Below are 25,127 nucleotides of genomic sequence, written 5' to 3' on the forward strand. Positions count from 1 at the left end.
TCCTTGAGATGCAAACATGCTCTGCTGTAAGAGGCTCTCTTTTAATTTAGCTATCACCATTATCACTTTAGACACTGCAGGAGCATGTTAATTATCTTGAGGTGTCCCAGTGGCCTAGTAACTCCAGGGCAAAATGCCACCACAGTCCTGGTTGCATTCCAGGCTGAAACACTGTTTTAACTTGTTCAGATTCTTGACATACTCACAAATGGTAAACCTGGACAGAAAACATACTTGTTCCAACTGAGTCAACTATTCCAAAGTAAATAATATCCAACCCTTGACCAACCATTTGTAATTGTGTGTAAAAAGTAACTAATGAGATATACTCTCCAAGGCTATTAATTATGTACTGAACAGCAATGCTTTTTAGATACTGTTCCTCTGAGTGCAATGAACGTGGGTTATCTAGGCAACTAACAAGCATCTTTGAGCAGCTGCCACTGTAGAAAGCATTCAGATTTTAGGTTAAAGTTGGGAAGAGCTGTAGCAACCATGGGCCAGTAAGACCCAGTGCTGGCATTAGTCACGATAGGTCACCAATCCATGACCTGAAGACAGATGCCTTGTGATTGGTGGTTAAACTGACTCCCTTCTTAAGGCAGACTTTGGTGATTTGCAAAATGTGCATTAACGAAGGCATGGAGCTTTGTGGAGAGAGTGCACACATCTAAATGGGAAAGATAAGAGAGTACAAATGAAATGGTTGGCAAAGGATAGGTGACTGGGGGAAAGTAAAAGTATCAAGCTTAGGAAAGTGAAGCAAATGACTATGCCAGCCAGCTACAGCTCTACACCTTGCCAGTAAATTGAGCCAATATTATTTGAACGGTTTCCACTCACTTCAATAAAAATTTAGAACAGAGGGAAATGAGATGATGAACACTGTCACTTGATAGTCAATTGGCAACAGGACATTTACACCAATAAAGCAGTACGTGTAGTCTTTTTTGTGTAGTTATAAGCAAAATCAGGGCCAATGTAGTCAACAATGTGTTAACAATTGGAAACCAACTAATTAAGAATGTCATCAAAGCATTTCGATTTCTTGAAATTTCTAGTGGAGAAAATGGTTCTAAAATGAAGAAAGGGCTTCTTTAAAACAGAAACAATGTGAACTTATAGATAAATAATGGTCTTAAACTGACCTAAGTCTTTTCTGAAACAAAATATAAATGCTCTGAAATTTTTGTTTTTTAAAAATTTGCTCATTTTCGAAAGTAGTTAGGAAATTAGATGAGGACAGTCCCTCTATGTTTGATTAAAATTATACATTGTGTTTTTCAATGTCCCTAGTAGGCTTGGGGGACTCAGTTCAACATTTGATGATAAGGATATGTAGTTTTCCATTTGCATTAAGTATCCATAGTTATCTTTAAGAGTAAAGAGTGCTTCAGACTAAGAAACAGCAACAGTAAATAAATGAATGAATAAATTTGTGACTGAACAAGCACATACTATGCGCATTATATAAGTGTCACATTTTTCTTTTGGAACTTGCTTCACTATTGAAAGAAAAAAGCTAAATACATTAAAAATAAAATTCAGTAAATGACAGGACGATATAATCATATGTCTTACAAAGAGCACAAAGTGTCTTTACATATACTCTCTCTCTTTGTTAAAGTGTCCACGTAAGTAAATAGGAACTATATAGCCCCATTTTACAATTTTGGAAATGTAAACAAAAAGATGAGACTTGTTACATATACTCTCTCTCTTTGTTAAAGTGTCCACGTAAGTAAATAGGAACTATATAGCCCCATTTTACAATTTTGGAAATGTAAACAAAAAGATGTGACACCAGGCAAAATTATATGACCAAGAATTAAGGTCATATAATTCTTAAGGTCAAGAATTATATGAAAAGAGGCACAAAATATTTATATGGGTTTATAGTTTAAATTAGGCAGCTTTATCATGTTCACACTGATTTCTTTTTGAAATGTTACCCAAGCTTAACTAGATTTAATGAGCAATAGAAAGTGGTTTATGGGAAACGGACTTTGGCCCAGTGGTTAGGGCGTCCGTCTACCATATGGGAGGTCCGTGGTTCAAACCCCGGGCCTCCTTGACCCGTGTGGAGCTGGCCATGCGCAGTGCTGATGCGCGCAAGGAGTGCCTTGCCATGCAAGGGTGTCCCCCGCCGGGGAGCCCCACGTGCAAGGAGTGCGCCCGTAAGGAGAGCCGCCCAGCGTGAAAAGAAAGTGCAGCCTGCCCAGGAATGGCACCACCCACACTTCCCGTACTGCTGACGACAACAGAAGCGGACAAACAAACAAGACGCAGCAAATAGACACCAAGAACAGACAACCAGGGGAGGGGGGGGGAATTAAATAAATAAATAAATCTTTAAAAAAAAAAAAAAAAAAAAGAACACATATGCATTAAAAAAAAAAAAGAAAGTGGTTTATTAAATTTATAAAATATATTGCCAAACTGAAAATGCCTTAAATCATTAAAAATTCAAATGAAAAAAAATAGTTTTTTTTTCTCTCTATGAATAAAAGTTTTCTTGTATCTAGACCAGTATAAAAGTCTATTGACATTCATGACAAAAATGAATTTTCAGTCAATGCCCTGGAAAGAAATCAGGAAAATCTTTCTGCCTTGCCAAGACATAACTACATAATGAATCAGTCAACACACTGGAAACAATTTTATCATGTGATCCATACCCATTTCAGAATAGATGGCTAACACATAATGCTGCCAGCTTTTCCTGCTTAATGGATAGATGCTTATGTTTGAGCTTAATTTTATCAAAGGAAGAAGTATTGTTTTAGAAGGAAGGCACAAATTAAAATAAGACTGTTTTAAGGCTTATTCACAAACAGAAGACCAAAACCAATCTGATTATTGTGGCCAAAAGGATAACATGTGATTTTGCAGCATTACCTATTTTGCTATAGCTGCTGTTTTTAATTATTTGGTAGCTGAAGTGCCCAGATTGCCTACCACATGTAGACTTGGCAGTCCCTATGCTTAACTTAAACAATGCTGCTCATGCTTATTTAGCTACTACTGCATGAACCCTCTTGTGAATAAGAAGTTTCAATTGTAAAATTCAAAATAAGGAAAGAAAAATGAATTTACCGTTTTTTTCTGCATAGTCTTCAAAACACAGACATGTTTATTTCTTACATATTTGTAGAACCAGACATTCTTTCAGAGGTGCATATATATTTTAAATTAATTTTTTTAAAAATTTAACTAATAGACATCCATAAAATATATGGAAACACCAGAACATATTTTAAAAAGGAAAAAATCACACAGAAATTTTACATGTCTGAATGTATGCAATATTTATAAAATTGTATCTTAACTGTTGATTTTATCTTGTACCATGTGCACTTCTCTATATCAAACAATAGTTTTGAAAACATAATTTTAATGGCTTGACATTGTTTCATAAGTTACATTATTTAAAATGTTGCATAATTTATTTAAACTTTCCCCACTTTTTTTACATTAAGGTATTTTCCAAATGTTTGCTGTTACTTTCAATGCTCTACACATCTTGGTTCATTATACTTTGTTTCATCTCTGCCAGTCTTTTAATATATATTCCTTGAGATAGAATTACTGTGGTAAAGAATATGAAACATTTTAAGGATCTTGCCAATTTACTTTCTAGGAAGTTTATACTATTGCATACTTCCACCTGTACGTAAGGGAACGTCTTCTTTGGGCATCACTGAATATTAACATTTTTTTAAAAAAACACAAAACTGATCATTTGATAGCTGGAAAATGGCAATCAAGGAAACAAATTGAAATAATACTGAGACACCATTTTCCAGCCCATGTCTTTATTAATTTGCTAATTTGCATTTCTAAATCTTGTTTGCTCATATTTTTGTCCTTTTGTTATATTTATTTCCTTTGTTTCAATGGTTATCAATAATTTAACATTTGTGATTTGTATTAATTTTATTAAGCATTTTTGTATATGTCTAAATGTTTTATAATCAAAACTATTAATGTTTCTTTATAATTATTTTTTTCATGCAAAGAAAGTCCCTCCCCATCTTTGATAAATTAAATATTCACCTATATTTTTTCTTATAGTTTTTGTGCATCCTTTTTTAAAAACATTCTTTAATCCATTTGGAATTTGTTTTCATGTTTTCATGCATGCGTGAGGTTTGATTGAACTTTTTTCAAATAATGAATACCCCAATATCTTTTTTACTTTTCATACTTTGCTTATCTGATTGTGATGTTTTCCTTTTCTTATATTAAACTTGTATATACAGACTAGGGCTTATTTTAGTGTTAAATGCTTTGTTTCATTCATCTTCCTGTCAGTTTAACTTTTAATATCTGATTGACCAAACCCCCATTATTTCTCTTTTTTCTAATCTTTCTTATCAATCATTCCTTTCCTTTATCCTTCTTTATGAACTTTAGAATAATAGTGCCAATTAAAAACATGCCAGTGAGATGTGACCTATTCATTAATCTGGAAAGAACTGTTACCTTACAAAAAACTTGATGTTCCCATTTAAGGATATGGTAGGTCTCTCCATTTAGTCACATTTTCTTTTATGTTAATATTGATTCATGCATTTCTTCATTTATGCACATTGTTGGTATTTTATGCTTTTCATGGTTAATGTGAATGGAATCCCATTTTGTCCTTAATTGGTTATTTTAGTGTGCCAGTCGTCCTGAACTTCTCAAGCGATCCTAACTGTAGAGCAGCACAGGAGACATTCTTGTTCTGTACTGATTTCATTGAAAGCACAAGAGCACGAGACTTCACAATAGGAATTTTAGATGGTTGCTAAACAATAAGACATTATTATTGTACAGGTAATAATATAATGGTATATAAAATATAATAATGCATAATACTTAACACAAATAGCACATTATTTTGTATTTTGATGTTTTCTACCCACTTTCACATACTTTTTCTTATACACGTTTGGTTCTTTTCTCACTTGTAATATTATTTTTAGCTGCTTCCCAATAGCTATTTTTAAACAAGTTGTTATTTCTGCTTGTGCTTTCATTATCACAATTTCATAGATACTGGGTTTGTCTTCTTATGGTAGAGCAAATTCTCTGTTGGGCTATATATCTAAAAGTAGGTAGCTATAATTATTATAGCATTGTACAATAATAATTATATATCATTATACAATAATAATGAGTTTATGCCACCTTAGTGTTTTAGTGTTGTAGAAGAAGCTTGACAGGGGAAAAAGTGGCACTTAATCTCCCACAGATTTTTTTTTTAAAGATTTATTTATTTATTTAATTCCCCCCCTCCCCCGGTTGTCTGTTCTCTGTGTCTATTTGCTGCGTCTTGTTTGTTTGTCCGCTTCTGTTGTCATCAGCGGCATGGTAAGTGTGGGCGGCACCATTCCTGGGCAGGCTGCACTTTCTTTCGCGCTGGGTGGCTCTCCTTATGGGTGCACTCCTTGCGCGTGGGGCTCCCCTACGCGGGGACACCCCTGTGTAGCAGGGCACTCCTTGCGCGCATCAGCACTGCGCATGGGCCAGCTCCACACCGGTCAAGGAGGCCTGGGGTTTGAACCGCGGACCTCCCATGTGGTAGACGGACGCCCTAACCACTGGGCCAAGTCTGTTTCCCCACAGATTTTATTTTATACATAAAGCTCAAGCAGGGCTAGCTTAGTGGAAAACATTGTCATTCATATCCTTTAAGGAATAACAAACTTTCTAAAACCAGATCAAATCAACTATCTATTTTAATATCCAAAATGTGGAGAATGCTTTACATGAACTTCTGTGATATTGTAAAGCTCTATTTATTAACTTGAGAAGATGTCAACGATTTATTATTTTGTAGAAAAGTCAGGTTATCAAATAACAAAATGTATTTCAATTTATGTAAATATAAGTGTATTACATATGCATAGTTAACATCTGGAAACATATATACATGTACAAAATTACAAACAGTCTATAGGAGATGGGAGTACAGATGGTTTTTAAATTATTTTTGCTTTATCCATACTTTTATAATTTATCTGAAACAGACATGTATTATTGGTCAATGAAGAACAAATTAGCATATTTTAACAGAAAAATTCAGCTTTAGAAATACAGTTACTCATAATAGATTAAACACATTATTATCTAAGTAGAGGAAAAATCACTAGCTACTTTCCAACACAAGCCTGTGAATATTACGAACTTTCACTGAAAATTTTGAATAGATTTTATACATTTATTGCCAACATACAAATTCTCTTCTGAAAGCTATGCATACTCCTCAGTGTCTTAGAAACAATAAAATCTAATTGCCCACCTCTGAACTCTTCCATAGTCCTATGAGACATCTGTATTTAATTGGATGTATTTAATCTCATAACTAAAACAAGCATATTGTTATTTTATATGCTCCATTATGTTCAACCTTTCCATCTCCTTTGACAATTTTACTATTTGATTAATTTTTTTAGTATAGTGCTTCAAACAGCCATTTTTTCATTTCTTTAACTTTATCTTTAAATAAGGAGGTCGCCTGGGCTTCTGTAATTCATTCTTTCCAGAGTTCCCAATCTTTAATAAGATGACTCCATGTACCTTTCTTTATGGTACCAAGTTGTGATTTAAGTTTTGAGACTGTCAAAAGTACTTTTATTTTTCAACTATTGCAGAGGGTGGAGAAAACCAATGGAACTCTTCTTTCTAGCATTGGAAAGCAGCTCAAATTGGAGAACAAATGGTTTGGGGGAAAATAATATATTTTGAAAAGTAATATGTTTTCAGTGAGTTTGGTTTCATCTAAAGTGATTAACAATAGGTATTATATTTGAACTTTTGCTATATCCTAAACAAGCCATATTGTATGAATTTCCATAATTAATTAAAATATTTCATAAATGTCTCTAGAAATATAACAGATACAAGTTTATATTCCAGATGGATAAATGTAGGTTATGTGGTAGCACAATTTGACAGCACACTAATCCTTTATATTGAATGACAGGAAATCCCACAGAGAAAATCTGTCATTTATGAAATTAAAGACTCTACAGAACTCACGGGAAAATTTAATTTTACTTGGAAAGTATTTGCTTTAATTAGCCAATCAAGATTTTGGTTTAGATTATTAGAACCATAAACTCAGCTTTCTTACCAAACTGAGAAAGGCATTTGCTTTAGAACATTTGAAGAAATAAAGAACTTTTTTATCTAGGTCAGGTGTTCTTAACCTTTTTTGTTCCACGGACCCTATTGCCAGTCAGGTGAAAACCACAGACCCCTTACTAAGTCCTCACTATATAGTATATTATTTAATAAATATATCATACCCACACCAACACATCCCCACAAGAATAATGTTTCTTTGAATTTCAATTCAAGCTTACAGACCCCTGATTAAGAACCCCTGATCTAGGTGGTTAATTGGTCACAGGTGTTCTCTATCAAAAAACCAATTCCCTTCTTAAAGGAACACATATTTCTGATGTTTTTCTTCTCAGAGAAAACTTATGGCTGCTTGTGACTGCTGTCATTATCAATGCCTTTTATCACTGCCTCTTCATTTTTATGCCCATCTGGCTATCAAATTAATTAGTGACTGATTATTGCTCTGATAAATCTAAACTGTTTCTAGGGTTTTCCAGGCCTTTCTCCAAGCTTTCATAAGCCACATAGCTTCCTCCCACCCCACTTTACTTCTTTTAGAAATAGTTAATTATTCCGTAATCTTTTTTTATATTTTACCTCAAAATATACTCAATATATGAAATCTATTCAACACCTTCCCATTTTTGAAAGAACGCTAGATATGAGGAAAATGTAGCATTAGGATAAAATGTGTGAAGCTTGGTGTGAGCCTTGTGTCACAGTGCACCAATCTCACCAAGAAGTCCTTAGTGACATGTGTAGAACATACAGGAGAGGCCAGTCTTTGATTTCTTAATTTGCTACTACTTGTTGGTCTTGCCCTTTCATCTACCTGGAACATTTCAGTCCTTCTCCCCAAGTCTCTCCTTGTCAAAGTCATGCCCAAGGGCTTTAAAGGACCATATCTTAATTCTGTCCTTTCTCTGTCTTTACAGATTTTTACCACCAACTTCCCTCCCCAAAAAACGTCCTTAGTGATTTCACTAAGGGATGTAAAATATGCAAATAGTATCATCTTTGAGGACCACTTTGAGAAATTTAGTTTTAGAATCCTAGTCTTCAAACATCTCTGTGGCTATGATCATACGCTGGTAGATTATTTAGTAGAATCAGAGTGATAATTTGTCAGCCAACCCGAAATAGAGACTTTCCTTAGAGTAAAATCATAAGCAGAGACATTTTTGTAATTCAAAACATTTGTATTTATGTTTATATTTTATAGGAAATGAGCACTCTGACATTTTCCTTTTTGCTTAGAAAACTTGAGCAACAAAATTTTTAAGTTTAGCATTTGTCTTTTTCTTCCATATGGTGGTCATGAAGAAAAACAAAATTTTGATTTCCATTATTTGAGTTTAAAGAAAAATATAAAGGATTATATATACATATAGGTATTTATATTCATATATGTAGGTGTTCAAAGTAATCATAAGGTGCAATGTGTTTAAACAGAAACATTTAAATTACAGAAATAATCTAAACCAAATTTCTCTAGATTTTTTAGCAAGTTAAAAGCCATTTCAGGAAGATTTTTAGGACAAAATTTAGAGTAGGCTTAAAAAAAGATTCATTAACATGTTTTCTTGTTGTATGTAATCTGTACAGTTCCTTCCTGAAATGCCTTTTAGTTTTTGTCACTACAAAACACCAATATGGATCTGGCATATACTTTTAAATGGAATAGAAACTGAATAGAAAAACTAAAGAAACTAAATAAAATCCATAGAAAGAGAAAAAAAGTCTGTATTTCATTACTTTAACAGATTTTAAAATATGTAAGCACTTGGATAGATTCTATTTTACATAGGATTTACTGGTTTTGAAAGTATATAATGCAAAAAAAATGTGAACCTAGCTCCCTTTTTTCTTGTTCATTGGAGCTATCACATCTCATCTATCAGGTCTCTAAGTAGAATTATAAAGTGGGGTACTCTCTCACGCCCAGGGACTATGTAATTAGCATATGAATGTGTAACGGATTATTTGAAGTAACAATTAAGAGGACAATACATGAAGGGACTGAAGAGAGCTACCAACACCTGGGACTCTTATATTGAAAAAGCTTTCTTAATGTAAGTAATTAAAAACCAAGGACAAATGCTCATTGTGTAGCAATAAAATCCTACTAGGAAAGCTAAAATCTGCTGATATTTTGCTGTCATCCTTTAGACTGAATCATTAAAACAAGAGCTTACTGTTTTATTCATTTCAGAGGAATACTTGTTAAATGTAAGATTTGTATGATACCAAATCTTCTGAAATCATCAAAACACATTTATATGACACAAATTCAATTTTTAAATATTCATATTTAAAATATAATATATAAAATCATATTTATATATTAAAATATATTAAAAAATCTCTTCTCGGTGCAGAGTTTTAGAGGAAAATTCTAATTGAATTAGGTCAAATCAGTTGTACAGTTAATTTTCTTTAATTTATTTGTCCAAATAATTTCTTCTGGTAAAGTTCTAGCCCACTGCATTGTTCTGTTTCATTGTGTTTCTCTTAAAGGGGCTTTCATGCTAAGGGGTTCCTGCTCAGGCAAAGCACCTTAAGAGAGAAGCAACCATTTCGGAACTGTTAGGACTCCTAAGTGTTGTGGAAGGAGCAGTGAAATAGAAGGCAGGCAGCAGCCATGCATTATTGTTTCTGTTTTTGTCACTTCCTACCTGTAGAGACCACTTACATTTTTTTGGCAAAAATTGCCTTTTTTCTAAAAGGAGTTCCCCCACCCCCAAACTGTTTAAGTGTAGATTTCTTCAAGCCCTCTCTAACATTGTATGTATATATTCCTGGATCATGAAGAAACACTTGTCCCCAGCATTATGACTACCATCTTAAACAACTTGTTAATGTAATATTTTACTTTTTAACTAGAAAAACAAATGCACACACAAATATCTGTGGCATTATTCATGATAGCCCAAGAGGGTAAATACCCCAAATATCCATCAATATATGAGTGAACAAATAAAATAAAATGTGGTATATCCATACAATGGAATATTACTTGGCAATAAAAAGGAATGTAGTACTGATAAATGTTACAACATGGGTGAATCTTGAAAACACTATACTTAATGAAAGGAGACAATTGCAAAAGGCCATATATTGTATGATTTCATTTATATGAAATATCCATATTAGGCAAATCTATAGCGACAGAAAGTAAATTAGTGGTTGTTTATGGGTGGGTAGGATTGGAGGTAAAGGGTCTCAGTTTTCTCTTTGGGGTGATGAAATGTTCTAGAATTGATTGTGGTGATGGTTGCACAACTCTGTGTGTGTATATATATTAAAAACCACTGCTTTGTACACATTAATGAGTGGATTGTATGCTGTGTGAATTATATTTCAGTAATGCTGCTACTTAAAAAAAATAAACACAGATAAGTATGTCACAATGTGCCACATTGTCCTGGAATATTTACCTGTATTTATGATGAATTAAAAATACAAAACTATTATTTCTACAAATTCAGTTTTGACTTTGAATAATCTGTGGGTTCTGAATTTGCATTTTCTGTAGCTTGCTTGACTTTCAGTTTTTATGAAATAGTTTAACAGTGATTTAATGTCATGTTATACTAATCAGAGAGTATGAAACATAGAAGAGAGGAAAATAATCTAAAATGCATTTTAGATATTTGTACCCCGAAATCCAGAACTGTTGATAAAGAAAAAACAAATATTTAGAGAGAATAAGAAGAAATAGTTTCATTTTTCCAAATGATGAGAAAACTCAATGTATATAACAAATAAACCATTGCATCAAAATGAAAGCTATATTGCCAGAACTCTAATTTATGAACAGGTAATGTTCTAATAGTTCATTTGTAAACCAGCTATTTGTAATCTTTCCTGTAGAAACTGTTTTCTCAATGCGGGTCTGATTTCAAACCTAGACTACACATGTTTATTGAACCCATGATGTAGCTGAACTGGATTTCTAATGTTAGTTCAGTCTGGGATCACGGAACAATGGCACAAGAAGGCAGAGGATGAATCATAACATCGTCATTTCTTGGGTGCAGATATGGCTCCAGGAAAAATTTCGGATTTTGCAGAGCGAGATTTTTGCCCTCCATCCATCTTCCCTTCCGTTCTCTTCTCCTTGCCCATGGTCTAGATCCAGAGCCTCTCTCATAAGGCACACTTACCTTTATAATGCCCTAGGCTTCCCACTTGGGCAGCTCTATTTCCTCCAAGGACAGAGGATACACATTCACCCACACTGTCTCAACACAATCTCTCTCCCAGCCAACACCCACACACTGAAATCCCCATTTCTTCAAAGCAGCTAATTTAGTTTTGTATTAGAAGGGAAGCAAAATTTGAAAGCTAACTTCATGAGTCTCTTGGGGGCATTTACTGATAAAACTTGGACTGTGTACCTAAAAGTATCTCAAATCAATTTAGGCTTTTCACGTATTAGACTTGGGAAATGGTAAGAAATATTTGGAGGTAGATAAACTGGCCTTTGGGATGGACTTCTCTAAGATGCTCCTACTTTACCCAGATTATTTGCTTTGTCTCTAGCTGAATTTTTAAGTTCTTTAAATGTGCCCTCCACAATTCACACCTATCTGTCAGAATGGGGGTACTGGAGTCTATAATGGTAATGGTTGGGGTTGAAGGGAGATGTTGGGAAGGTCATGTGGGAAAGAGTAATTGAGAACCATTTGGATATGAATGATTGGAGGGTCTTATAATTTTTAAAATTGGGACACACATTTTTCTATACAGTGATCAATTGACTTTTCTTGGTTTTAGATTTGTCTTATGGATACTACAGACAACAGAGAAAACTTGTTGAAGACATTGGCTGGTCCTATACAGGTAATTATGCAATAAGCAAAAAATTTGTCTTTGAATTTACTTTATACATAAAATGAAATTTTACAGACCAATGCATCATTCTAACTTAGTTATAGTCAATTGGATTAATTAATAAAAATATATCAAATGTAAAATGATATCTCTCAGATTTTCCATAAGAAAATTTGATAGTGTAGGCTATATTGATGTCAGACACAGCTGGATTAAAATCCAGGCTCCATACTGACTGATTCTGCTTGGGGAATATACATAACTTGAGATTCAGTTTTCTCATCTGTGAAGTGAAGGGTTGTTCTGAGCATGAAATGAATAAATGAAGTGTAAACACTTGACAGAGAGCTTTATACATAGAAAGCTCTCAATCTATGTTAGCTGCTCTTGTTATGATCATGATAAGGATTTTTTTATTAAAAAATATTAATGGGACTCTTGCTCTCAGAAGGAGCTTCCTTCTGAATTACGATGGCTGAATTAATTGGTGTCAGAGGCTAGAAAAGATCATATCAGATTACTAGACTTTTCCTAGGACATCATGGAAATCTGAAGTTAGCTTGAAATAGGTATACCCAGAAATCAGGATCAGAAGCCCTAGGCCTGATCAGAAGAGGATGGATTGGAGTCTGGATGAACCATGACATGCCTGGTCACAACCTGTGATAGAGTTGCAACTTCGGTATTCATTAGAAATAAGATTAATAAGAAGGAATCCAATTTGAAGGGCCTTCATGTGAGCCTGGTCAATGAACTTTATTTTGTAGAAGAAGGGCAGCAACAACCTGATAACTTTTATACAAGGTATACACTCTTTCTCTCTCTCTCTCTTTCTAACAATTTGTATTATTCTTACTTTAAAAGTAAATTCAGGGTGTGGATGTGGTTTAACCTGTTGAGTGCCCACTCCCACGTGGGAGGTCCCAGGTTTGGAAACCGGTGCCTTCTGAAAAAACAAAAACAAACAAGCAGAGCAAATGAGAAAACCAACTCAGGGAAGCTGAGGTGGCTTAGTGATTGAGCACTGGCTTCCCACATATGAGGTGTCCCGGGTTCAATTCCTGGCGCCCCCAGTACCTCAAAAAAAAAAAAAGGAAAATTCAGGGAAGCAAGTGTAACTCAATGGTTTGCACTCCTGCTTCTCAAGTAAAAAGTTCAATCCCTGGTACCTCCTAAAATTAAAAAAAAATGTAAATTCATTGTAGAGATTTAGAAAATACATACAAGCACAAAGGAGAATATAAAAATTACCCTTACTCTCTCCAGGGATATCCACTAAAGGAGCCTCTATTTAATCTCTTATATTTGTGTGTTTTATACATAGACTTATGCATCCAATTTATCTCTGGGAAAAAATTTGCACCATTTCCTCATTTTAGTGATTCCTCATGATTATGATACTTAATGGCTGCCTAGTATTCCCTTGTGTAACTGCTTCATTATTTAACCATTCCCTTATTGTCGGGTATTTAAGTGACTGTAAATAAACCATGCCAGATATAGATAAATAGACAGATATAAATCTTTATTTGCATTTTTACCATTTCCTTGCTAGAGAGTCCTTGATATGTAGTTACCGAGTAGAAGGGAAAAAAATGTTTTTGAGGTTCTTGATGCACACTTTCCAGAGAGGTTTACTGAAAATCAGTATATGGAAGTGGGTACCCCAGTGAATACTAGCCAGGATTGATTATTATCATTTTGAAAGTCTTTTATAATCTGATAGGTAAAAAGAAAAAAAAAAAACCAAACATTTTGTTGTTTTAATATGCTTTTGTCTGCCACCAAAGTAAAGATTTTCATTTTTATTAGCCATTCGTATTACATCTTCTGTGAAATAAGTTAAAGCATGGTAAACAATCAAAATATCCACCAGCAAGAAAAGTCAACAAATTAAGGCCTATGTATACTCTGGATTACTCTGCAGATAGATATCAGATAGCGTGATATTTTATAGAAATACCTGCCCTTAATTTATTAATTTATAGCTATGATCCCTATATTATGGCATACTATTTTTTTAATGGTTTTTTAATCCTGGGAAATACATAAAAGCAAAAATTATACATAATTCTACATCATTTTTAATTACTTAAAATCTAATTCTTTTTTTAATTTTTTTTAGTTTTTTAGTTTTATTTTGCTTTTGCTATGACAAATCACAATATAAAGAATATCTTCATGCATATAACTCTATATACTTGAGCAATATTTTCCATAAAAATTTATTTTACCAAAATGGGTTGCTAGATTAAGTGATCTGAACATTATAATATTAATAAGTTTAAATTAATTTCAGAAAATTTTGTTCATTTGTACATTTCCCCATATTTTCACCAATGCTAATTTTAAAAATTTATCAATTTGATTGACAAGAAATAGACTCTTATTTTAATTTTCCTAATTACTAGTGAAATTGAGTATGTTTCCATGTTTTTGAGCATCTGAATCTCTTCTGTGAGTTTTTGTGAATTATCCTTGGGACATTTACTTATATATTAAATTAATATGGAAGGAATAAATTATTTTTAATTTGCCGCTTTCTATTTTGCTCAGGCATAGTTTTTCTTTTTGTTTGATTGTTAATTTTATTTTAGACTTGGTATTAGTTCAGTAAAGTCAGACTAAGAGAATATTTTCCGTGGCCCTAATTTTTCATCCTATGTTTAAATACTTTACTTAAAAATCTTTCTTTAAATGCCTTTTAAAAGTACTTAAAAGGTACCTTTACCTTTTGCTTACAGTACCTTGCTTTAAAATCTTTATATTGGTGTGACTTATCTATATAATGGAGAAAAGCTGGTCCAGAGCCTGGACTCATATCCAGAGAAACTAACACCCAAATTTATTCAAATAGATTTAAACAGATAGACATTTAATAGAAACATTATTAATAGAAATTATTCAGGATAAACAAATGGATTGCTCATTTTTATACTACAATATTCATATTTTCATACTATTTCATTAACCATTACCTCAGTAGATCTGCCATATGTTATCCAGAAACCCTATAAGAATCCCATTATTAAGGGTAACTTTTCTTCTAAATGGGTCTTCTTGAAAATTTTATAATTTAGATCAGTATGTGTATATTACTTTCTGTCCAAAACCAACCTCCCTCTGTAGAAATAAAAGGACAGCCTTTATTTAGAAAAAACATAACATGGTATCACATAATTTTTAAGCAAAACATTTTAGCATTTATCTATTATAATAAAAATAGTTTTAGGGAAGTTTTCTAGATGAGTAATTAGTAGCAACAATATTTACAGGCTGTATAATCAGAAATTATATTTGATTATTCAAGGCCATCAAATATTTTAGAAGCAGAAGAGTGTGTGTAGCAATTATTTTTACAAAATGTGCATCTTTTCCTTTGGATTTGACTTTGTATTTCTATTAATTGTATGTTTTCAGCTGCATATTTTAAAATCATTTGCATTTTTTGTGTGTAAAATCTAGCAGACCTATTTCAGTTTCACACTTGATGGTTTGTATTTACCTTCATCCAGGAATTCATTGCCATGAGGTAGGGGTATGGATTTCAAATTACCTTGCCTTTGTGAAAGATCAAACTTGCTCTTTAGCTGTACTTTGAGAGGAAAGATTTGATCTGCCTGACAATCGAAAGTTCCTTTAAATAATATTTATTCTTTTACTCTCCATTATTCATCAATGAGGTTTAGTTCTCAGCTGATAATTTCTTAAAAGGCTACATTTCTTGAGTCCTGAATCTTAATCCTAGTTGGTTGATTTTGCTCAGGCAGAGATTTATACTGAGAAACCTTCAACAAAGTTAGACTTGACCATCTCACTGCACTGCTCTCATTTGCAGTGTTGTTGTCCCTGTGCGAAAGCATGAGTGCACATGCCCCAGGATTAAAACTGGTCTTTGCTATTCTGAATACTCAGACTCTACCAAGAAGCATAATTGCAGAGGGGAAGAAAGGTGTGAAAGAAGAGATAGAGGGGGAAAATGCTGTTTACTATCTATCTCATTCCAGATGGGAAGTTTCAAATGCTGATACTGATTTTGAATCTTCTTTCTTAAGATTTACTTAATTTCAATTTCATGTATATTTTTATATGTAGCACCAGTTGGAGTAATAATTTCCATAAGTTTATTAGCTATGTAGTAAATTCCTTTTTGTTTTTTTAAATACTCTCTCCTTTAAGATTTTGTAACTGGTAACCATAACAAATGCTGTCTTTCTTCTAAAGACAACCTAGTGGTTTGTTAAAATTATAACTAATTTTTGCCACTCCCTCTCCCTCCCCCAATAATGATGAGAAACATCATTTTAGGAGAGATTATGAATGCTTGGCGTGTACCCCTCACCATAGAAGATAACACCATGAGGGATAGCTCCCACATACCCTTGGGAAACATCTGCTGTTATCACTATCTGGACATGAAGGATATCTTTTAAAAATACATATTTAGATATTATTAGTAGTGGTTTGGAAATCATTAAAATATATGCATTAATAGGATAATTGCTATATTTATACACAAATGCTGCTTCCAAGATAAACAGTTCTCCAAAGACTTTTTTATATGAATTAAAGTTCTACACATTTTAGCCTTTTACATTTGTATTTTTATTTTTAATTACTAACAATATCATAAGCCATCTTTCAAAAATTCACCACCTTATTCTTTTTTAGACAGATTTTTCTCTGATTAAAAAAGTAATATAACCACACTGAGATACTACTTCACCCCCATTGGGATGGCTATTATTAAAACAACAACAACAACAAAAACAACAACAGGTAACAAACAGTAAGTTTTGGCAAGAATATGGAGAACTTAGAGTCCAAGTGTCAGTGAGATTGTAAAATGGTGCAGCCACTGTAGAAATTAGTTTAACATTTCCTCAGAAAGTTGAACATAGTGTTGCCCTATGACACAGCAATCCCACTTCTTGTTCTATAACCAAAAAAATTGAAAGGATCTAACAGATATTTGGCCACCAATGTTCATAGCAGCATTATTCACAGTACCTAAAAGGTGGAGGCATATGGAGGGTCTATCAACAGATGAATAAATAAATAAAATCTAGTACATACACACAATAGAATATTATCCAGTCATAAAAAGGAATGAAGTGGGGGGAGGGGAGTGGAGGGTATATGAAGACCTCATATTTTTTAATGTAACATTAAAAAAAATAAAGACACACACTCAAAAAAAAGGAATGAAGTTCTAATATGTGCTACAAAATGGGTGACCTTTGAAGACATCATGTTGAGTGAAATAAACCAGACATGAAAAGATAGATATTGTATGATCTTGCTTATCTGAAATACCCAGAATAAACAAATTCATAGAAACAGATAGCAGATTATAGGGTATTAGGGGCCTGGAGGATGAGAGTAAGAGGGAGTTATTTTATGTTTCCTGTAGCCCCCGGCAGCCGGGTGTGCTTCACCAAGTCAGTAGAGGACAATTTTACCAGTGAGTTTCCACAGACAGAGCAGCAATGGCAAGTACCACTGTGCATACTCTGTTATCTTAGGAGAAAGCCATAGGCACGCCTTCTTTTTTGATATGATTAACTGAGACTAGACCTGGCACCTAAAGAGTGGACAGACTTTCACAGATGGGTCTACGCCTAAACAAAGCACACTTCTTTGCTTTATAATCAAATTCCCTCATCCTGCTCATAACTTAAGGCCTATTGGCATTAGCTCCATAAGGGCAAAGTCTGGTGATCAAAGGATAAGACTCATTATAAAGAGGCATTTCCTCTGGCAGAAGGGGTGGCAGGTTTCAAAAGGGAATGTTCCAGGATAAGGATGAGGGTGGAAACCTACCAAAATTTCGAAGAATGGGTTGCTTTGCTTATATAGGTGCTTCTTATTGGTCTGGAAAATTATCTATTGCTAGAATATTTATCTTAGGAAGAGACTAAAAAAGGTCTCAGTTGAGGAACATTTTAAGATTACTTAGATCAAACTTAGTGTGGCTACATTATTTTGCTTGAATTCCTAGAGTATCAAAAAGAAAACAAGTGAAACTTGTTATCCAAAACTGTATCTCTCCCAAATATATCAAAGCCAAACATTAAAAATGTGAACTATTCATTGTAAGGTTTATTATTTCTTGTTATTTTTTATGTTAATAGTTAAGAGTATATTACTTTCTATTTCTATGCTTATTATCCCACCTAGAAAGTGAAAACCTCTGTTAACTTTATAAACCACAGGATAAATTCTTTTTAAAATTTTCAATACCACTATTTCAAAGACAATTCAGGGGTCAAAAGATCTAAGTCATTTTGCCCTTTTTCTTTAATGTCACGAAGACATAACCCACAATTATCATATGAGGCGCTAAAATCTTCCTTCCATTTGTGGTCTTACATTTTTTATTATAATCTCAAGCAAAGATAAGCTTATCAGAGAAGGATGGACTTTTCTCAATCCTCAGAAGTAATCACTATTGAAGAATTATCTTTATTTCTTGAACTTTAGAATAATACTGTTTCATCATACTTCAAAATGACTTGAAATTGAAATTTTTATATTTTATATTGATATATTCTCAAGTATTCTTAAACCTAGACACCTTTAATGTTTTAGTTAAATAGTTGCATTGGATCTGTAAGATGGTGTCTGCTCTGGCCACAGTGTCACAATTAGACTGTTGGCTGAAGACCCTGGAATGAGGAGGGCTTTAGATAAAGAACTGATTCGTGTTCTCAAATAGAATATTCTGTCTAAATAATCTTTCCATTACAATAAATATATAGACAAGACAGGACCACTTATGTAAAACAAAGAACCACAGTATAAGGTTGTGTTATGGTGTGGTGTGGTATTTGACTTTTATATTTGAATATAGTTAGGTTTAGTGTTTGATTTCTCTTGATCTAGGAGAAAAAAAGCTAAACTTAACTCAGTAGAAAATCTGAATCCATGTGGAAAAATGACTAATTTCTGGTTCATTCAGGTCACTCTTTCTAGCATCTGAAACATCTTTTTAATGTAGTGTATTTTCTTCTTTGATTCACCACCACTATATTAAAGAGACTGTTCATTTCACATTTCCAACTTATAAGTGAAAAGGCATGTTTCAGAAATCTCTGTGTAGAAATACCTCATTTCTGTGAAAAGCAGCTGCCTGGGAAAATACCCACCAAGCTATTAGCAGTGTTTACCCTGGGAGCGGGACTGTGGAAAGGGTGAGCTGTAGGGGGCAAGTGCAATGCGGATTCTAAATTCTGCAGTAAATGGTTCTCTAAACCATTTGCATAAGGTTAGATATGCAAATTTCTAGGGTCTTCATCAGATTTATAAGAAACTAGCAGTCAAGCCCAGTAATCTTTCTTTGTAAGTCCTCCAGGTAATTCTGAGGGACATATTCTAATGAAGCAGTTACAGCAGCGCTCTTTCGCTTGTTAGAGTGCAAGCTCTGGGGTCAGACTGCCTGACTGCTTGCCTTCGACTGTGGGCTCCGCCCTAGGCTTCACCTCTCAACCTTATCTGTGTGTCGAGATAACATAATAATATCTAATTCAAAGGATATACCTGGTACATAAAAAAGGCTTAATGAAGTTATTTAAAATCAAATACATCTTCTAAAATATTCAGAACTTGCTTTGTACCAGGTTTATATCCATCACACAGTCTTTCTAAAGTATAGATGTGATTATATTATTCTCTTGTTTAAAACCCTCCAGTTGTTCCCCCTCATCTACAGAATGAAAACTGGACTCCTTGGTGTGGTATCTACTGACTTTCATGATCTGGTTTCTGCCCCCTCTCCCATTTCATCTCCCACAATTAGGTTTCCTTCTGCCTGCTCAACCTGCCTTTGGAAAAGCTGGTCCTTCTGCTTCTCATTTCCCTTAACTGTGTGGGAGATGAACTCCAAACTACTGCACCTCCTTCCAGTGAAGCCTTCCCTACACCTGCTGTCCTGTGGCCAAAGCCGACCCCTCCCTTTCACATATGAGCCCTGTGCCCTCCTCGTTACACATGGCGCGTGGGCATGTTGCACTTTCTTAGTATGTGACACATAGTATATGCCAATCAAGTACTTACTGCATGAATGAACAAGGCTGAGAAACAGACAGTTATCAATTTACAAAAGTCAAAACAGAGAGATGAAGCTGCTCGCCAAGAGTCACAAAGTGAGCAGAAGTTTGGAATTTTGATTCTGGGTCTTGACTCCAGACCCAGGGTTCCTTCCTCAAGATTCCTAAGACCACATCTGATACTTTTGTTTCAGTTACATAGAAAACAATGTAAGGCTTATAGATGTTAGGTTTTTTTGTTTGTTTTTAATAGATTTTTATATATTTTTTAAAGATACATAGATCAAACAAAATGTTACATTAAAAAATATAAGAGGATCCCATATACCCCCGCTCCCCACACCCCTACACACTCTTTGAATTCTTATGTGGATATGAAAAATGCTGCTTCCAAAACCGTTGTATATAGTATGATCTCATCTTACTTTATGCATGTACCTTTTTAAGAAATGTGTTGAGCAGTTTATTCCTGAAAAGTAGAATTGTAGGTGCTTTTTATTTTCATCTTTTTTATCCGTATCTTCTAGTTTTATACACTGAACATGTATTTTTTTATAATCGAGTTAGGGAAAGGGGGCTTAAAGGTCTGTTTAATATAATAGAAATTTATTTAAATTAATTTTTCTTTGGGGTGATTCAGAAGGTATTTTACATCGCAAAAATTCTTCTGCCCCTCTGTGTTTTCGCATTCTGTGGTGGTCTAATTGTTTATGTATCTGAGGGGTCTACATTTGGGCCTATTTCTATTTAAGCATATCAGATGAGCTTTTTACTGACCAATAAAAGTGGAAATGCTATATTAATCATCAATGTCCTTAAAAGTAGGTAATAAATCACATAATCAGTGTGAAAATAGATAATATTCTCTTAGAAAAATGGTCTATTCATTATACATTTGCATTTCACCTGGATTTGGTCTAGTGAGGATTCCGTTGAAGGTACTTAAAGTACCACACAACTTGATTTTCTTCTCTGTTACAGAGCAATATACTCACTTTGCATTCATTTTGCAATCTGGAATCATTACCCCAGCTCAGTGAGAATCAATTTCTCATAGCTGATTGTCTGAATCACTGCCAGCTCAGTCACATTTTCTACATCATTTACCAGAAAGCATAGTTTTTCAAAAAGTCAGAACAATTATGCAGATAACCTATAGCCTGGAGATGTCCTCAAAATGTGCTCCAGAGCAGTCATCCAAAGGGTGATGAAGTTCTTCTGCAAAGTGATTGACAATGTTGCTGACCTGTAGATCAAAGGATTCTCCATTCCAATGAACCATTTTCTCACTGAGTCCCCATTGACATAAAGGAATTCATTCTCTTTTGAAAGGGGAACAGTTCATCTTTAGAGAGCAGTTTTTATTGTTTCCTTTTAAGAATAATTGTGTATTTAGTTTCTGTGGAGACAATGAAGTAAGTTAATTTGGGATATGTTTATGTGGTTTCACAGTAGATTTAGGGAGAGGGTTCTATGACTTTTAATTATGATCTTTTACCTCCAAAACGTACATGTTTAGGAAAATTATAACTCTTCTACTCCTTTCATATATAGGGATTGCTTGTTCATGCTTAAGCACAGGAAAGAAAGTTTAATTTAAAATCCAAGTTGTATTGATATGTTTTCATCCCACCAACATTTTTAAAAGTAAATAGAGTAGAAAATTAAGTTCTGGCATATGATGCAAATTTCTCTAATGTATCTGGCCTTTGTTTAATTATTTATGAGTTATCACTGCAAGATGTTTATATAGATTAGAAACCACAGAGATCTAAGGAACTATATTTATTTGATCCTAATTAATATTTGGTTTTAAATAGATAATCACACCACTTTCCAATTTCCAAATGTTAAGCAATTAAACAGCAAGCAGCTGTTGGCCTGATAGATATTAAATCTTGCCAAGTAGATATACACAAGTTTATCATCATATTTGGATTATATTAGAATAGATTACAAAACATGCTGAACTTCATTTCCCTTAGGAAGATTATGTGATATAAGATAAAGCTGAAAAAAAATTATCCTCTGTTTAATAATGTTACAATTATAACTTAAAACATTTGTACAGTGCATGTTAGCTCAAAGTATGTGAAGACATACCAAGTGAAAACTTATATGTTAGTATCTGTGTAAAAGTGCTTTGTATTTAAATAGCATTTTAAATAATAAAATACTGAACCAGGAAGGAATTCATTTTCTTAATTAGAACATTCTTAATTTTTTTGAAAATGAAATTGCTCTAGGAGCAATTACAATGATAAAAAATAAGGAAAACTAAAAAACTTAAAATCTAGAGCAGTGGTCCATAAACTTTAGTGTGCATCAGAATTACCTGGAGGACTTACAAAGAAAGATTACTGGGCTTGATTGCTAATTTCTTATAAATCTGATGAAGACCCTAGAAATTTGCATATCTAACCTTACACAAATGGTTTAGAGAACCATTTACTGCAGAATTTAGAATCTGCATTGCATTTCCTTTATTTGTGAAATGACTAAATGAATAGTAGAGTTTTGTTTGTTTGTTTTTTAATGAAATAATGGGTGGAGAGGCAAGACAGCACCAGAGTAAGGAGCTCCTAGAATCTTTTACTACAGGGCAATTAGTAATCACCCAGAGTTATTAAAGCACCAGTTTGGGTGCTCCAGGAGACCAGAAGAGCACCCTGCAACATCCTTGAAGAATGGAAGGAGGAGACTGCCCATCTGCAGTAAAGATTCCTGAGTAGAGCACTCCACACCATGGAGGCTGGTGCCAATATTTTGCTGGTGGCACAATCTGGCTTGGGAGCTATTCCATGGCTGGAGTTGGAGGCTCCATTTCCCAAAACTGGGGAAGGAAGAGACAGTTGGGCACCGACTTCAGCTACTGATTAGTAAATTCAACTGACTAGAGAATAACCTAAGAACAGCTAAAATTTGAACCTGTCCAACTCAGAAAGAGGCCAGTAGGTGCCATTTTAACTCTGCCCTTGGGAAGACAGGAAGTGGGATGGACTGAAAATCACAGTTACTATAAAGACCAGCTTCTTTCCATCCAGATCAGATTGCAGCCCTCACCTAGGCTCCAGCACACCCTCAGCAGGGAGGAAACTGGGGGAACTTGCATCAGACTGTCCGGGCAACTACAGGCACTTTTGGCCAGCACAGACTGGATGGTTGAACACCTAGAGCTCCATATTCACCCCACAACAGGTTAGGAGGAGAGCTGTGTCCCCTCAGTCTCTCTGGACAACTGCATGGACTGGTTTGTTGAGCACCTTTGATTCCAATAAATTGAAACTGAAAGGCTGGAAAAAGATATTCTATATATGCAGTAACCAAGAAAAAAAAAAAAAAAAAAGAAGCTGGAGTAGCTACATTTATATCGGATGAAATAGACTTTAAAAGCAAATCTGTTATTAGAGACAAGGAAAGACATTAAAAATTAATAGAAGGGGCAATTCACCTGGAAGAAAAAACAATCATAAATGTATATTCACCTAACCAGGGTGCCCCAAATTACATGAGGCAAACACTAACAAAACTGAAGGGGGAAACAGAAGTCTCTACAATAACGTTGGACACTTCAATACATCACTCTCAGCACTGGATAAAACATCCAGGCAGAAGATCAATAAAGATACAGAGAGCTTGAATTATAAGATAAATGACTATGTCTAACAGACTTATACAGAGCATTGTACCCCAAAACAGCAGGATATACATTCTTCTCAAGTGCTCATGAATCTTTCTCCAGGATAGACCATATGTTGAGTCACAAAGCAGGTCTCAATAAATTCAACAAGATCAAAATATACAAAGCACTTTCTTTGACCATAATGGAATAAAGTTGAAAATCAACAAGAGGCAGAAAAAAGGGAAAATTCACAAGTACATAAAGATTAAACAGCACACTTGTAACTAATCAGTGGATCACAAAGGAATTGTGAGAGGAAAGTGGACTTGGCCCAATGGATAGGGCATCCGCCTACCGCATGGGAGGTCCACGGTTCAAATCCCGGGCCTCCTTGAACCATGTGGAGCTGACCCTTGCACAGTGCTGATGTGTGCAAGGAGTGCTGTGCCACACAGGGGTGCCACCCGCAAAGGGGAGCCCCATGTGCAAGGAGTGTGCCCCGTAAGGAGAGCCACCCAGCGCAAAAGAAAGTGCAGCCTGCCCAAGAATGGTGCCACACACACGGAGAGCTGACACAGCAGGATGATGCAACAAAAGGAGACACAGATTCCCGGTGCCACTGATAAGGATTGAAGCAGTCACAGAAGAACACACTGCAAATGGACACAAAGAGCAGACAACTGGAGGGGAGGGGAGCAGGGAAGAAGAGAAATAAATTTTAAAAAATAATAAATTTTAAAAAAGGAATTGTGAGAGAAATCAATAATCTCAAGATGAATGAACATGAGAACACAACATATCAAAACCAATAGGATGCAGCAAATGCAGCGCTGAGAGGGAAATTTATAGCTCTCAGTGCTTACATTTAAAATGAAGAAAGATTGGGAGCAGGTGTGGTTCGGTGATCGAGTGTCTGCTTCTCATGTATGAGGTTCAAAGTTCAATCCCTCGTACCTTCTTTAAAAAAAGAGGTAAAATTAATGACCCAACTACACAGCTGGAGGAACTAGAAAGAGAGCAACAAACTATACCCAAAGCAAGCAGAAGGACTGAAATAACAAAGATCAGCAAATCAGCAAAAAAAACAATAAAATTAGCAAAACCAAAAGTTGGATCTTCGAGATGATCAACAAAATCAACAAACCTTTACCTGAAATGACAAAGGAAGAAGGAAAGAAGATTCAAATAAATAAAATAATAAATGAAAATGGGAACATTAGTACTGACCACACAAAAATAGAAGTCATAAGAGTATACAATGAATAACTGTATCCTAACAAACTAAACAATGTAGATGAAATTGAAAATTTCCAAGGAACATACAAACAACCTACCCTGACCCTAGAAGAAATAGAAGACCTGAAAAAAAAAATCACAAGTAAAGAGATTGATACAGTCATCACACAGCTCCCCAAAATGAAAAGCCTAGGACCAGATTGTTTGAGAGGTGAGTTCTACCAAGCATTCAAAGAAGATTTAATACCAGTCTTATTCAAACTTTCCCA

General features: G+C 34.4%; 1 protein-coding gene across 4 annotated transcripts in view; it reads left to right on the top strand.

Annotated features, from left to right (window-relative positions):
- The window catches only part of PTPRZ1 (protein tyrosine phosphatase receptor type Z1), a 212,137-nt gene that overhangs the window by 45,204 nt on the left and 141,806 nt on the right, over positions 1 to 25,127 (top strand). For all 4 annotated transcript variants that reach the window (XM_012521416.4, XM_004483097.3, XM_012521415.3 and 1 more), the window contains exon 2: positions 11,896 to 11,961. In XM_012521416.4, the coding sequence (XP_012376870.2) occupies positions 11,896 to 11,961 (66 nt within the window). The remainder of the gene's footprint in view (positions 1 to 11,895; positions 11,962 to 25,127) is intronic.

The sequence above is a fragment of the Dasypus novemcinctus genome, chromosome 5, assembly GCF_030445035.2.
Source record: "Dasypus novemcinctus isolate mDasNov1 chromosome 5, mDasNov1.1.hap2, whole genome shotgun sequence".
In the NCBI taxonomy this organism is placed as follows: domain Eukaryota; kingdom Metazoa; phylum Chordata; class Mammalia; order Cingulata; family Dasypodidae; genus Dasypus; species Dasypus novemcinctus.